The sequence below is a fragment of the Nycticebus coucang genome, chromosome 24 (genome assembly GCF_027406575.1).
Source record: "Nycticebus coucang isolate mNycCou1 chromosome 24, mNycCou1.pri, whole genome shotgun sequence".
NCBI lineage: Eukaryota > Metazoa > Chordata > Mammalia > Primates > Lorisidae > Nycticebus > Nycticebus coucang.
This window is the reverse complement of record NC_069803.1, coordinates 1,137,369-1,154,488: the sequence shown is the minus strand read 5'-3', so window position 1 is coordinate 1,154,488 and position 17,120 is coordinate 1,137,369. Positions and strand designations below refer to the sequence as shown.

General features: G+C 37.1%; 1 protein-coding gene across 1 annotated transcript in view; it reads left to right on the top strand.

Annotated features, from left to right (window-relative positions):
* Positions 1 to 17,120, top strand: part of LOC128576584 (A disintegrin and metallopeptidase domain 3-like) — a 180,964-nt gene that overhangs the window by 105,213 nt on the left and 58,631 nt on the right. The window contains exons 13-16 of the mRNA XM_053578828.1: positions 3,020 to 3,118; positions 6,907 to 7,102; positions 8,365 to 8,452; positions 8,784 to 8,964. Coding sequence (XP_053434803.1) covers positions 3,020 to 3,118; positions 6,907 to 7,102; positions 8,365 to 8,452; positions 8,784 to 8,964 — 564 coding nt within the window. The remainder of the gene's footprint in view (positions 1 to 3,019; positions 3,119 to 6,906; positions 7,103 to 8,364; positions 8,453 to 8,783; positions 8,965 to 17,120) is intronic.

Below are 17,120 nucleotides of genomic sequence, written 5' to 3'. Positions count from 1 at the left end.
CCATAGCTGTGTACATTAGTATGACCGTGGGGCACCATACACTTGGTTCATAGATCGTTTGACACATTTTCATCACATTAGTTAACATAGCTTTTGTAGCATTTTCTTAGTTATTTTGCTAAGACCTTTACATTCCATATTTACTAGGATTCACATATACCCTTGTAAGATGCACCACAGGTGTAATCCCATTAATTCCCCTCCTTCCCCCTCTCTCCCCCCTCCCTCCCCTCCCTTTCTCCCTATTCTTAGGTTGTAACTGGGTTATAGCTTTCATGTGAAGGTCCTACATTAGTTTCATAATAAGGGCGAGTACACTGGGTACTTTTTCTTCCATTCTTGAGACACTTTACTAAGAAAAATATGTTCCAGCTCCATCCATGTAAACATGAAAGAGGTAAAGTCTCCATCTTTCTTTAAGGCTGCATAATATTCCATGGTGTACATATACCACAATTTATTAATCCATTCGTGGATCGATGGGCACTTGGGCTTTTTCCATGGCTTAGCAATTATGAATAGGGCTGCAATAAATATTCTGATACAAATATCTTTGTTATGATGTGATTTTTGGTCTTCTGGGTATATGCCCAGCAGGGGGATTACAGGATTGAATGGCAGATCTATTTTTAGATCTCTAAGTGTTCTCCATAGCTCTTTCCAAAAGGAATGTATTAATTTGCATTCCCAGCAGCAGTGCAAAAGTGTTCCCTTTTCTCCACATCCACGCCAACATCTCTGGTCTTGGGATTTTGGCATTCTGGTCAATACTACTTAATTAATCTCAAAGGTGTCCCACACTTTCTTTAGTATTTTTCTGTTCTAAGCTCTCACCAGAATCTAGGCTTCTATCTCCCTTTCCCAGCTTTCCAGTCACTATCCATTACAAAGTTTCAAAGCAGGTTCTACATTTTTATGTATTATCAGCAACATTCCACTTTCTGATACTAATTTCTTATCTTGAATTATTTTGCTGATATTGTGAACTATCGATCTATACTATTTTATTTTGGGTCATGCTGAGTAGCCTTTATATCAATACTTCGGAATTCTTTTTTTGAGATAGAGTCTCACTATGTCACCCTCGGTAGACTGCTGTGGTATCACAGCTCACAACAGCCTCAAACACCTGGGCTTAAGTGATTCTCTTGCCCCAGGCTCCCAAGTAGCTGGGACTACAGGCACCAGCCACAGTGCCCAGCTATTTTTTGGTTGTAGTTGTCATTGTTGTTTTTAGCAGGCCCGGGCTGGGTTTGAACCCTCCAGCCCCAGTGCATGTGGCTGGCACCCTAACCACTGAGCCACAGGCACTGAGCCAGTACTTTGGAATTCTTGTTTAGATGTTGTATGGATTTAGGAGGGGCGTTCTCCCTAGAGAATTATTGTGTCTTCTTTTGAGGTGTCTTCTTTTGTGTTTTTTTTTTTTTTTTTTTGACAGGGCTGGGTTTGAACCTGCCACCTCCGGCATATGGGACCGGCACCCTACTTCTTGAGCCACAGGCGCCACCCTTGAGGTGTCTTCTTTTGATTTTTCATTTTTCTTTCTTTCTGTGTTTATTATCTGCATATCTGGTGGAGCAATCACCTCTTCCAATTTTATATGTCCTTTATTGTCAGTTGGGTAGAGTGATTTATCTTTGGTTCTGGCTGGACACCATGATATAATCTCTGATTGATTTATTTGGTTGCAATCAATCAATCCATGTCTGAGTGACTCAGTGGTCCAGATTGTTTATAATTTTTAATGAATTGATGTGGATATTTTGAGGGTAAAACCCAAATGAAGTGAGTACTCAGGACCTTTTCAGGAGCAGACACTTGGGTGCAGTGACTGTGCTCTCTGTTCATCAAAGCATTGTTGCTGATGAAAATTTCCAAGCAGGCTGCTCCTCAGTTTTTGGGGTATATGTGGTTCAAGACAGTTGAAGGGGTGACACTGGTCAAAGGGGTGACATTGCCAGCATGGTAGGTGCCATGTAGCTGATCCTCAGGCCCTGGAGAGGATGCAAATTGGCTCCCTTATTTTGATTGGCAGTATTCCAGCTGTGCTAGACTGCTTTTTCCTGGGAGTATAGGGTAGTGCATAAGTTTGGGGGCCAGGATTATAACTGTACCAGTGGGCTGAAGTGGAGTCATGCTGTTTCAGCCTTTCATGCAACTTGGATGACAGGCAGGCCCAAGGGAAGTGTAAATGCAGGGACTACTGGGTCCCAGAACAAGGTGCATTCTGGTAGGGACTCTGTTCTCACAATGGTGCCATGCCATAGCAACTGTGTCTCAGGGAGTGCAAGGGACCCAGGATGAGTTTCCTCTGTAAAGCAGAGCAACCATATGGACTCCAGGTGTCTCCCTATGAGAGCCTATGAGAACTGTGGGTCTCCTCAGTGCCTAGGAATCCAGGTTTAGCGGGTAGTAACAGGGACTTCTGGGAATCTTTTCCTCTCCTGCTTACCTTTCTATATAATGTGGAATCTCTCTTGCTTACCTTTAGCCCCAAGCTACATGTTTGCATCCCTCTCTGTGCTGCCATTCTAACACAGTTATCTAGTTATCTGTTTGTTGTTTTTGTCCTTTGTGGAATGGACTGGCATTGCGCCCCTCTTTTCAATCTCCTTGACTGACAAATTTTTCATTGAAACATCATTTACAATAATACATTTAAAGGCATTTATAAACCTCTATTTTTCTAATAATCATATCTTATATTTAGTCCCAAAATGAAATCTTAACACATATTGAAGTACATATTTTTATAAACAATAATAAGATGGAAAGACATTGCATTATACTGTTTAACAGATGAATTTCTTGAGTATGAAATTTTATCATTCCCTTTTTTTCTATAGTAAAATACGTATATTGAGTTTAAATAAAATGCTCTAAAAATAAATACAGTAATCAAAAGTCATGCTATGATTATAATTAAGATAGAGACATATTTAATATGTTTTGAAATTAAATAAAATTATTTGATTAAAATTTGATTGAAAATGTTTAATATCATTACATTTGCTTTTAGGCATGCACTCATAAAAAATGCTGCCATTCTGAAAATTGCACCTTGATTGGACTTTCAGAATGTGGTACTGGGAAATGCTGTGATACAAAAACTTGCAAGGTAAGTTTTCAAAATATTACTTTTTTTTGTCTTATTCATTTTTCCTGCTTTTTAAAAAAATACATCTTTCAAGTATTTCATTTATATTCTCTGTGGTCAGCTTTTATTTAAGATTTACTTCCTAATAGCATATGAACATTTATTTCGTAACCTTAAATATTTTATAGAGCATGTTCTTAGAGGATATAAATAGCCTACTGCCCAGTAAAGGGTAAAATCCTGAGACAGCAAGGATTACAGCAGAGAAATTAATTTATTAGGTTATTAAGTAATAAATGTCCAATTTCCTTAAGTACTAAGTTTGAAAGTTATCTCTGACATTTCACTTTGACACTTCTTATTTTTTTTTATGTGAAAGAGATTTATTCATTCTTTTTACTCTTACAGATAATGTCATCTGTGTATTTCTATTCCAGCTTGTTTTTTTATTTTTTTATTTTTTTGAGGTTCACTGAGAGTATAAAGAATTAGATTACACTGATTGCATTTGTTAGGTAAAGTCCTTGGTATAATGGTGTCCCTCCCCCAAGATGTTTGCCATACAGGGAGATCTGGGTTATGAGATGCTAATCACCATGCATATACGGATGTATAAGATGGAGATTGGAAGCCTCTAGGAGACAGCGTCCCATCTTCCTGACTCCTTTGGGACCCTGAAGCTCATTCCCCACAGGGTTGGGACCCTGAAGCTCTCCTCAGCTCGCTTAATAGACACGCCTCAACCTTTCCACAGTATGTCCCTTGGCCATGCAATGGCTTTCCCAGGAACACATGTATCACTCATATCTACCCATGTGTGGCTGCCCTCAGGCACCAGAACTGGCCTTGTACTAGGACCCTGAGGGCTGAGCTTGAAGGCAGCTGTCCCATAATGGCTGCTCCTAGCCTGTAGCTGAACAATGAAAGCTCCACTCTGCCCCTGTGTCTCAGTCCAGCCCCTAGACATTGTTCAAGATCACTCACCCACTCCCCAAAGTTCTCCCACAGTAACTCAACTAAGTGCTCAGGTCCAAAAAAAAGAAAACCTACAGGGCAGGCCTTCTCTGTTTGTAAACTGTGACCCACCGTTTTGGCCGGCCTCTGCCAACATGCAAGTACTTTCCCTTTTTTCAGCTTCTCTGCTGCTTCCATCCTCCTCTGGGATCCTGAAGTCTCCTCTGGGCAAAGCCCACAAGCCAGACCTGTGTGGAATCTTTTCTCACTGATCTTACTATGCATAGCTACAAAGAAGCTGTCTCTAGACTGCCATCTTGCTCTGCCTCCCCTTTTTTTATTGTGAAGAAACATCCTCATTCTTTCAAATGTACATTTTAGCTTGTGATTATCTTTCAAAAAAAAAAATTAGAGCAAGGCCAGAAATTATGGTTCATGCTTGTAATTCTAGCATTCTGGGAGACCAAAGCTGGTGGTTGCCTGAGCTCACAGGTTCGAGACCAGCCTGAGCCAGAGGAAGATCTTGTCTCTAAAATTAGCCAGACATTGTGTCAGGCACCTGTAGTCCCAGCTACGTGAGAGGCTGAGGCAAGAGGATCACTTAAGCACAAGAGTTTGAGCTTTCTGTGAGCTGTGACACCATAGCACCCTACCCAGGGTGACAAAGTGAGACTGTCTCAAAAAAAAATAAAGCAAATTATGTAAAACTATGAATAAGTGAAAAATTTGTGTTATTTTTGAAGATGAGTTCTATCTTGAAACCAATGCAATGCAGACAGCTCAAAATATAAACTAATTGTTTGGGAAAGATGTGGCTAATGCATGCACAATGGTTTGAGATATTCCGTTCTGGTGTTTTTTAATCTTGAAAATGAGCCATTTTGGTGACCTGAGACCAAGATGCATATTGATGAACTGAAAGCTATTGTGGCTTTCAACATACCTACAAATTAGCAGTAAGGTTCGATGTTGCTATTCTCACAATACTGGACTATTGGTAACAAGTAGGGAAGGTACAGAAGCTATGTCGATTGGTTCTGTATAAATGAAACAAGTGTCGGAGAAGTATTCTCAAACTTTGCCTTTCTTTGCTCTTATGACATGAAGGTGAATCATTTCTACACTGTATTATTACATGTGGTAAATAGATTTCTTGACAATTACAAGCATTTAGTACAATGTTTGGACAAACATCAAGTACTGAACCACAGTGCAAAATCAAATATTTATCAAAAAGCTAATGGTTGTCTGTTAGGTGGCTCAGTATTGCTATTATACACTACAGCTTTGTGAAACCTGGTCAGTCAATTATAGGCGATGTCTACTGCAACCAAATGGATGAAATAATGAGGATGCTTGTAAGTAAGCAGCTGAGATTGGTCAAAAGAGATAGGCTAATCTTGCAAGATAGTGTTCGACAACATGTCACACAAACAACAGTGTTCAAACTATAGAAACTAGACTTGGAAACTGTCGTTTGCCTTATTCACCAGACTGTGCACCAATTGACTACCACTTCTTCCAGGTTTTGGATCACTTCTTGCAAGAGTAATATTCAATTGTCAACAACTGTGGAAAACACCTTTCCCAATTTCAATTCAACTTGTTCTCCAGGTCTGTCCATGTGTCTGATTAACATCAGTGGATCCTCTTGAATGAAGAGTATAAAAATATCTGAAAGACCAGTCTTAGGCTCCACAGTGTTAAAGCTGTCTATAGAAGCAGTTGGAAACGTCACAAATGTTGTACCTGTCAGGGAAGATACATGCCATTAAGCAGTAATCAGTTAAAGCAGTAAGAAATTTAAGGAACAATCTACTAACTTCTAGCTATATCTATACTTGTGTAAAAATCAGGCTTTTATTTCTATTTTTACCTTATGGCTACACATTATTTTAATATAGGCAGTTTCCTGGTTCCTTAAATGTTTAATATTAAACATATTTTCTGTTATTTGTACCACTTGTTTTCAGGTTATCTACTATGTTAGTAAATGACAAAAACCCACTGCAAACCCAACCAGTTTCAGGATTCAGAGGATGTCCTTAGGTTTTTTGCAACCTTCTTTTCTTTGCTTTTCACTGTGTAGCTTGAATATTTACTGGAAACTCATCTAATTTTTTCATTCAATAGGAATTACAGATTACTTGGGTAGTATGGATTTTTTTTAGCATAACAGCATATAGCTAGTAAGTTATGAACATCTTATAAAAAATTATAAAACAAACAAAATACCCACAGACGTGCAAGCTTTACCAAAGCTTGTGTAAAATTTAGAGTTTTGATTTAATTATTTTTCTTATAAATTTTCAGCTTAAGTAAACACAACTTCTACCCAAATGCAAAGATGTGAAAGGTAGTTTAATCAGCTATTTTGCTAACCCTTGAATTGACTAACATATTCCTACCATTACTTAGATATTCCTGTAGGTAATTTTTTTTAACCCCTTTTAATTGGTACCACACAATACCAACTAAGTATTGGTAAATTGTAACTCGATGCTGCATGGTCATGGCCAAAACAAAGAAAAGTAAAACACAGACTTGAGAAACTTAAGTTGGAGATGAATCCAGCTTTATGCTCAGTGGCCTCTTTGGGTCAAAAAGTCACAATAGAGTTTTTAATCTGTGTATCTATTAGCAGTACTTGCCTTTTAAATAACATTTCTTTTTTTATTTCTTAAATAAGCATCCTTAATACATGATTCATACAGGTCATTATGGCTCTGTGGTTTTTAGTACATAGTGTACAAATATTACAATTTTCATTCTTGATATCCATTTCAATCCTTGGTAGAGGAGCAAAACTTGACTGAACCTGAAAAACATGTGTATTTTTTTTCTTTGTCTCACAGATAGCTGAAAGAGGACATTTATGTAGGCGAAGTAGAGATCTGTGTGATTTTTCTGAATATTGCAACGGAACATCCGAGTTTTGTGTGCCTGATTTCCGAGCTGCTGATATGGAACCATGTAATAATAGGACTGCCTATTGCCGTTCAGGAGTATGCCGAGATCTGGATAGACAATGTGTAGAGTTATTTGGAAAATGTAATAGTTTTCTTTTTTTTTTCTGGGGTTCATTTAGTTATTCTAAAGTCAGTAATCCACCCTATAGCCATTCTAAAAGATGTTGTTGTTTACAATCAAATTTAAAAACATATACTAAATTTTGTGTTGTTTTTTTTACCTGGAATTTACCTACCAAATATTTTTTTACTTGTAACTATGTTATCTTAGTATGTTTTTGAAATTAATTTATTGTCACCATATCAAATAAAATCTTATTTACCCAAATCATTTTATTTTTTATTTATTTTTTTATTAAATCATAGCTGTGTACATTAGTATGATCATGGGGCACTATACACTTGGTTCATAGACACATTTTCATCACACTAGTTAACATAGCTTTCGTGGCATTTTCTTAGTTATTTTGCTAAGACCTTTATATTCCACATTTACTAGGATTCACCGCAGGTGTAATCCCATTAATCCCCTTCCCTCAACCTCCCTCCCCCCTCCCTCCCCTCCCTTTCCCCCTTCTCCCTATTCTTAGGCTGTAACTGGGTTATAGCTTTCAAAAATAGGGTAAAATAAACAGTTAAACATCTTAATAAACTGAACATATAAAATAACTGAGATAACATGTTTTTCTACTTGTGATTCACCCTAATTTAACTTTATCAATGATGCGTATAGGTTATCAGCTTAGACAAGAAGCATAGCTGAAGAAAGTGAGCTGTTTTCATCAACTTTACGTTTCTTTTCTAATCCAAAAGACTAATTACTTCATGATCTTTGGGTGACTCAAATACTGAATTGAGGTCAGAATTACAAGGAAGCTGAACTGAGGATAATTTATGTAGCTCTGGTCTTTAAGGAAGGTCTTGATTAAATAAAATTATTTCAACTTTAAAAAAAATAAAATAAAAACAAAATTGCAAACCAAAGAAACTTTGAATGTTGTCAAGAGGCAAAATGAATTTAATAGCTACAGGAAACAAATAATAGGACACTAGTCAAATTTCTGGTATTTAGTAGAAAGAGAGGAGACTATTAAAATAGTAGATAAGAGAGAAAATTACTATTTTATTTCTCAATCACTTCTGCATGATAATATAGATTTTTCTATTCTCAAGTGGGTGGTTTCTAGTGTTTCTCTTTATATAGCAGGTTGATGACATACAAAATGTATAGCAGATGACACTGACTGGGCATTATTATTTTTTAATTGTGTCTGTACTAACTAACCACACCCTGAGCTTATAATATTTTTCACTGTTAATAATTGTAACTTGTTATGATTTCAGTTGCTAAAGGAGGTCCTTACCTGTGTTCAGAGGAAATTAATTATCAAAATGACAAATTTGGAAACTGTCATAGACAATGCAATTACAAGTGCGTATTTAGAAAATTGTATATCTCCAAAGTGCTTGTGTATGGGTTGTGTGTGTGTATTGCAGAGCACATTTATTACACTCACCTCTAATATATACCAATAGATTTGTATGTTGCCCTTCGTATGTATTGCAGAGCACATTTATTACACTCACCACTAATATATACCAATGGATTTGTATGTTGCTCTTCATGAACCAGTATATAATCAGAATAGTTTTTATATTAATTATCTCAGTAATATTTTGAATTATCCTCATATTTTGAATTGCTTTACCTAATATTGTGTACCTAGTGAAAATGGTTAATTTTTTATACCTTATATTTCCAGGTATGTCCTTTGTGGGAAACTAGTTTGTCATTGGACACGTGCAGATATAGTACCAATTAAGGACCATGATATTCAGTATACCTACCTTGATAACTATGTATGTTTATCTGCGCATTTAAGAAATACTTCAAGGAGGGATCAGACCTATGTAGAGGAGGGTACAATGTGTGAGGAAAACAAGGTACATATACCTTTTACTTGAAAATATATGTGGTATATTTGTATGTGAGTGTCTGGAGTGTGTGTATGTGCGCGCGCGCACGTGTGTGTGTGTGTGTGAGAGAGAGAGAGAGAGAGAGAGAAAGAAAGAGAGAGAGAGAGAGAAAGACCTTAACTTCTGTTTGTAATTTGTTTTTTTATGTTTTTGTTTTTATTAAGTAATAACCGTATACGTTCATGAATTTATGATCTTTGGTATACTGATTTGATATACAATGTGAAATGCTTACATTGAACTGATTAACACATCCATCACAATTATACTCTTTTCTTAATAGTTTAAATGTACCATTGCATCATGCATATTAGGTAATGTTGCTCCAAAACCCTCCTTCCTTTTGCCGCCCCTCTTCCCTCCCCTCTCTCTCCTCTTCCCTTCTACTTTCTGGGTTATAGTTATGTTTTACCATTTGTATGAATGTGAAAGTGATTATATATTGATTTCATAGTAATGTTGACTACATCAGATACTTTTTTTTCCATTCTTGAGATACTTTACTAAGAAGAATATGTTTCCACTCCATCCAGGTAAATAAAATATGTGAAGTCACATCTTTTTTATGTCTTCATAGTATTCCATAGTGTACATATACCACAATTTGTTAATGCATTCATGGGTTTATGGGCACCTAGGCTGTTTCCATGTCTTGGTAATTATTAATTGTGCTGCAATGAACATTCTGGTGCGAATTTCTTTGTTGTATAATGATTTCTGATCATCTTGGTAAATACCTAGTAGAGGAATTGCAGGATCAAATGGTAGATCTACCTTTAGTTCCTTGATTATTTTCCAAACTTCTTTCCAAAAAAGCTGTATTAGCTTGCATTCCCATTGGCAGTGTTCCCTTCTCTCTGCATCCATGCCCCCATCTGTAGTTTGGGGATTTTGTTATGTGACTAGTCTTACTGGAGTTAGATGACATCTTAAAGTGGGTTTGATTTGCATTTTCTGATGATTAAAAATGAAAAGCATTTTTTTATTTATGTGTAGGCCATGTACCTGTATTCTTCAGGAAAGTTTCTGTTCAAGTCTCTTACACACATAGAAATGGGGTTATTTGTTCATTTTTTTATTGATTAGTTCGAGTTCTCTGTGGATGCTAGTTATAAGACCTTTGTCAGAAGCATAACCTGCAAAAATCTTCTCTATTCTTAAGGTTGTCTGTTTGCTTCACTTACAGTGCTCTTGGCTGTGCAAAAGTTTTTTAGTTTGATCAGATTCCAGTAATGAATTTTTGGTGTCGCTTCAATAGCCTGGGTGGTCCTCTTCATAAAATATTCTCCAGTCTGATTTCCTCAAGTGTTTTCCCTGCATTCTTTTCTAGTATTTTTATAATTTCATGTCTTAAGTTAAAATATTTTATTCAGTGAGAATTAATTTTTTCTTAATGGTGAAAGGTGGGGGTCCAGTTTCAGTCTTCTAAAGGTCACCAGCCATTTCACCTAGCACCACTTGTTAAATAGGGAGTTTTTTCCTCCACAGAAAGTTTTTAATAGACTCATCAAATTTCAAATGGCAATAAGTATCTGGGTTCATCTCTTGATTATCTATTCTGTTCCATAAATCTACCTCTCTGTTTTTGGGGCAATACCAGGCTGTTTTGATCACTATAAATTTATAGTATAGCCTGAAGTCTGGTAACGTGATGCCTACTGATTTGTTCTCACTTCTGAGTAATGTCTTGGCTATTCAAGGTTTGTTATGCTTCCACATAGAATTAAACACTATTCTTTCAAGCTCTTTAAAGTATGACAATGATGTTTTTGTAGGGATTGCATTAAATCTATAGATTGCTTCAGGTAGTGTGGACATTTTAACAGTGTTTATTCTTCCTAGCCATGAGCATGGTATGTTTTTCCATTTGTTAACATCTTCAGATATTTCTTTTCTCAGAGTTTCATAATTCTCTTTATAGAGATCTTGCACATACTTTGTTAGGTAAATTCCCAGATATTTCAACTTCTTTTACTGTAAAGGGAATAGAGCCATTGACTATATTTTCAGCTTGACTATTGTTGGCATATATAAAAGCTACTGATTTGTAAGTACTGATTTTGTATCCTGAGATGCTGTATTCCTTGATCACTTCTAAGAGTTTTATAGTTGAGTCCCTGGGATTTTCCAGGTATAGGATCATATTATCTACAAAGAGGGAGTTTGATCTTCTCTGGCCGTATTTGGATACCTTTGATTGCCTTCTCTTGCCTGATTGCGATGGCTAAGACTTCCATTATTATGTTGACTAGCACTGGAGACAATAGGTGTTCTTTCCTAGTTCCAGATCTGAGTGTAAATGTTTTCCATTTTACTCCATACAATATGATATTGGCTGTGGGTTTGCTGTAGATGGCCTCTATCAGTTTAAGAAATGGCCCTTCTATGCCTATTTTTCTTAAGTGTTCTGATCATGAAAGGATCCTGGATATTATCAAAAGCTTTTTCTGTGTCAATTGAGAGAATCATGTGGTCTTCGTTTTTTATTTTATTTATGTGATGTGTTATATTTATAGATTTTCATATGTTGAACCAACCTTATAGCTCTGGAATAAAACCAAATTGATTATGGCACATAATTTTTTTGATGTATTATTGAATTCTGTTTGCTAAGATTTTATTGAATATTTTTGCAATGATATTCATTAATGATATTGGTCTATAATTTTCTTTCCTTGTTGCATTCTTTCCTGGTTTGGTTATCACAGTGATATTTGCTTTATTGAATGTGTTAGGAAGGATTCCTACATTTTCTATGATTTGGAAAAGGTTGTATAATATAGGTACTAGTTACTCTTTAAAGGTTTGATAGAATTCTGATATGAAGCCATCTGGTCCTGGACATTTTTTTTTTTGTGTGTGTGTGGGGGGGGGACTTCATATTGTTGATGCTATTTCAGTGATTGATATAGGTCTATTCGAGATTTCTAATTCTTTATGGTTGAGTCTAGGAAAGTGACATGCATGATCCATTTCCCTCAGATTTTCATATTTCTGGGAATAGAGTTTTTTGTAGTAATCATTGAGGATTTTTTGAATTTCTGATGTGTCTGTTGTTATTTCTTCTTTATCGTTTTTAAGAGATAATATTAGAGATTTTACTTTTCTGTCTCTGGTTAGGTTTGCCAAAGGTTTATCAATTTTATCAATCTTTTTAATAAAACATCTTTTTTTTGTTGATCTTCTGAATGATTCTTTTGTTTTTAATTTTATTTAATTCTGCTCTACTTTTAGTTATTTTGTTTCTTCTGCTGAGTTTGGGGTTGGTATGTTCTTTCTTTTTTAGTTGCTTGAGATGATCTATTAAGTTTTTGGCTTCTAGGCAGTACCTGTTGCTCAAAAAAGTAGGGCGCTGGCCCCATATGCTGGAGGTGGTGGGTTCAAACCCATCCCAAGCCAAAAATGGCAAAAAAGAAAAAAAAAATTTTTTTTTGGCTTCCTGTCTTTTGGTTTTCTTAATAGCGGCTTCCAATGCCAGAAATTTTCACCTTAGAACTGTCTTTGCAGTATTCCACAGATTTTTATAATTTGTGTCTTCATTATCATTTTGTTTCAAAAATTTGGTGATTTTCTTTTTTTTTCTCTTTTTTTATTAAATCATAGCTGTGTACATTAGTATGATTATGGGGCACCATACACTTGCTTCATAGATCGTTTGACACATTTTCATCACACCAGTTAACATAGCTTTCCTGGCATTTTCTTAGTTATTTTGCTAAGACCTTTACATTCCACATTTACTAAGATTCACATATACCCTTGTAAGATGCACTGCAGGTGTAATCCTATTAATCACCCTCCCTCCACTTACCTCCCCCCTCCCTCCCCTCCCCTTTCCCCCTTCTCCTATTCTTAGGTTGTAACTTGGTTATAGCTTTCATGTGAAGGTCCTACATTAGTTAAATAATAAGGGTGAGTACATTGGGTACTTTTTCTTCCACTCTTAAGACACTTTACTAAGAAGAATATGGTGATTTACTTAATATTTGACCCAGCTATAATTCAGCCTAAGATGATTTATTTTCCATGACTTTTGAGGGGTATGAAGATTCTTGTTGCTGTTGAGTTCAACTTTTATTCCATGGTGATCTGAGAAAATACAAGGAATAATTTCTGTTCTTTTAAATTTGCTGAGTTTAGACTTGTGTCCTAAGATATAATCAGTTTGGGGGGATGGTCCCTGGGCTGATGAGAATAATGTGTATTTAGTTTCATTAGGATAAAATGTTCTGTACAGGTCTGTTAAGTCCATTTGTTCAAGGGTCAGGTTTATGTCTAATATTTCTTTGTTTAGTTTCTTCTTGGAGAATATATACAAGACAGTGAAAGGGATGTTAAAATAGCCAACATTTATAGAGCAGGAAGATATCAAGTTGTTCATCTCCATTAGGGTTTGCTTTATTAATGAGGAGCATTCTGGTAGGGTATATAAATGTTAATTATCTAAATCTCTTCATGTTGGATGTTTCCCTTGATGAATATGGAGTGACTATCCTTATCTTTATTTTTGTTGGTTTAAAAACAATTGTATCTGCAAATAAAATTGCAATCCCTGGTTTTCTCTCTCTTTCTTTCTTTTTTTTTTTTTTGGTTTCCATTTGCCTGTATTATAGATGTCCATCCCTTCACCCTGAGTCCATTTTTATCCTTTAAGGTAAGATTATATTCTTGTATTCATCAGAAATCTGGTCTGATTTTATGTATCCCATCAGCCAACCTATGCCTCAGAATTTAAACCATTCACATTAATTGAGAGAATTGATAAGCTTGGTAGTGTTTTATGTGCAATGTTTTTCAAAAGTCTAGTGCATGTTTTTAATTCTTTCACCACTGTGGAAGCTGAGTTTGTTCAAAAATTTCTGAATGAGTTTACTTTGGTGGTAGAGCATTGGGCTGGTCATTGTGGAGGTTGAGTCCGAGAATACCCTGGACAGTTGGTTTAGTTATGGCAAATTTCTTCAACACATGTATGTCATTAAAGTATTTGATTTCGCCATCACAGATGAAACTCAGTTTATCTGGAGACAGGATCCTGGGCTGAAAGTTGTTATGTTTTAGGAGATTGAAGGTCAATGACTTTCCTCTTCTTGCTTGAAACATTTTTGCTGAGAGATCTGTAGTTATTCTGATATTTCTCCCTTTGTAGGTAATGCTCTTCACACATCTGACTGCTTGCAGAATTTTATCCTTCGTCATAACTTTGGCACAGTTAATCTAAATGTGTTCAATTTGGCACAGTTAATCTAAATGTGTTTAAGAGATGCTTTATTTGGATTGAGTCTTGCTGGGGTTCTGAAACTGTTTACTATCTTAATTTCTGTATCTCTTGCAAAGCTTGAGAAATTCTCCTCCATAATCTCTTGGAGTAGAACATCTGTACCTTTAGGACCATCCTCTTTTCCTTTAGAAATTCCTGTAAGACAAATGTTTGATCTTTTGGAGGGATCGCACAACGATCTTGGAGAATAATCAGTTTTTGCTCTTCATTTGTCTGCCTCTGAGTGTTTGGGAACGTTAAAAAGCTTTTTCTTCAATTTCAGAGATCCTTTCTTCTGCCTGGTCAACTCTATTACTGAGGGATTGTATTGTGTTTTGGAGCTCCTTGAATAACTTTTTCATTTCCTTGAGTTCTACTATCTGTTTTCTCATTACGTCAATATCTTTGGTGACTTTGTCCTTGAATTCATTAATTTCTTGAGACAACTTTAGAACTTACTCTTTGGATTTCAATTTCTAACTTTTCTTCCATTCTATTCATCTTATTTGCGATCCATATTCTGAATTCAATTTCTGACTTTTCAGCCATTTTTCTATGCATGGAATCTTCAGTTGTATCTCCTTTGTTATTTCTTGGGGGGCAAGGGATTGATATACTCTGATTATCCGTATTTCCAGAGTTCTTTCATTGATTTTGCCCTATGTTTATTTTCCACTGTTTTGTTATTAGAACTGGTAGGGTGAGATTGTATTGGGGTTCCCAGGTAGTAGAGTTAGTCAACCCCTTACCAAACTGCTAGGCATTGTAATTGTGGCTTATCCCTTACAACCTTACAAAGGCCCCTTTCACAGTTTTGGCCAGAGACTCTGAGGACCTACTTCATGAGCTAGTGCAAACTTACTCTGTTTTGAAATCAGCCAATGTCTACCCTATCCTAAGAAGCCATGGTATTAGGTTTAAATCTTGGCTGTAGAGAGATACAGACAGCCATGGCTCTACCATCCTGTTCTTTTCCATTACAGAACTTCTAAGGTCAACCTCAGAGTGTCCCCAGGTGGACAGCCCCAGATGCACGTTTCAATCAAACTGTTTCAGGAAGTACTAACCCTGCTTAACAGAGGGGGATTCACAGGTTTCCAACAGCTCAATTGGAGCCAGGGGTCCATGCCACCTTCCACAAGATTCAGTTCACACTCATGTCTGTTTCTCTGCTTGCAGACCCAGTTGGAATTGAGATCATGCCCTTAACTGCTGGTCTCAGTTCACACCCCATAAGCCTCTGCTTGCCAGCCCATTTGGAGTCAGGGGACCACACCCCCACCTGCCGATCTCAGTCCAAACCCAGCCACCCTGTGATGGTGGGCTTTGTTGGTGTCAAGGGACCACACCCCTGCCCACCAGTCTCGGTTCACACCCAGAAAGCCTCTGCTGGTGGGCTCTGTTGGAGTCAGGGGACCACACCCCCACCCACCAGTCTTGGTCCACACCAGGCAAGATTCTGCTTACTGGCCCAATTGGAGCCAGGGACTAGCCCCACTTGTTGAACTCAGTCCATACCTGGCAACCACCCTCCTGCTTGCAGGCACTATCAGAGCCAGGGGTTCTTCACTCCCTCCCACAAGACACAGCCCAAATATTGGCTGGGCAAAGTTCATAACTAGGGGACTGCTCTTCCTCCAACAAGTGTTTCTTTCTTCTCATGCCCTCTTTCTTCCCCACTAGTCACAGAGTCCATTCTGATGTGCCAAGAACTCTCAGGAAAAGACCAAACACTCTGTGCTCTGCAGGGGGCAGAATGTCAGACCACCATGCAAGGTGGGAAGGATGAACTGGGAGTTTGGAATGGTGGGGTAAAATATTTGTTCCATTTAATTCTCTGGGGTGGTGGTGTCTAGGTTCATAAGTGGGACCTATGTTGAGAAAGAGACCTGGTTTAGTGGCTCTCTCAAATAACCTAAAATGAGAGAGGTCTTTTGTTCCCTGCTTGCTCACAGAAAGCTTACAGCAGACTCTATAGTCTTTGTACCTGTAATTTATTTTCTTGAATGCTCTTCCTTGGAGTCACAGCTTGCCAAACTTCTTTCTTGGCTCTTCTCTCCTCTTCTTAGCTTCATAGAGTCCATGTCTGTCCATTTTTCCTCCCTCTGGTCACAAGCCTCTGCTGAGAGTTGCTACTAATCAGCCATCTTCACAGAATTCCCTTAACCTCCTTTTATTTACAATTGGTGCTATACATTTTGATTGCTTCAGTATGATCTTAAAATTAAAAAATTAGAATTTCTTATGGTTAAAGGAACTCTTGCTTTGCTCTCTATTATCTTTATTAGAATTCTTGCTATAGATATTTAGACTTGTTTTTTTCTCAATTGAGAATCTAAGCCTGCTTGTTAAGCCAGTATCTGGTCTGGTATAATTTGTGTACACCAGGAACTAAAAAGAATCAAATAATACACCAACACACACACACACACACACACACACACACACACACACAGTCAGAGTAACAAGTGATACTCTGTATCACTCAACCTAAGTAATGAGTGATAGGTACCATAATAGAGTTGAAGGGGAGGGCCTGAAAAAAGAAAGGGGGCCGATTCAGGTATTAGAAAGGATTTATTAGAAGAGGGAAAGAGAAAGATCAGAATGGAGTCTGACCAGGAGTCAGCTCACTCTCACACAGTTTCAAGAAGCTTTTGTTAGTGTAGTTGGAATGCAGGTGAGAGGTGTTATCTTTTTTCTGCAAAGTGAAAGATGCTATGTCAGGGACTCATCTTAGAATTACAGCCTTCTGAAAAAGTGCTAATCTTACACCAGAGCCTTATCTCTAGTGTCAACCAGGACCAGGGTAGGAGATTCTGATGTTTCCCAGGGTCTCTGGCCTTGAAGCATACCAAGAGTGTGG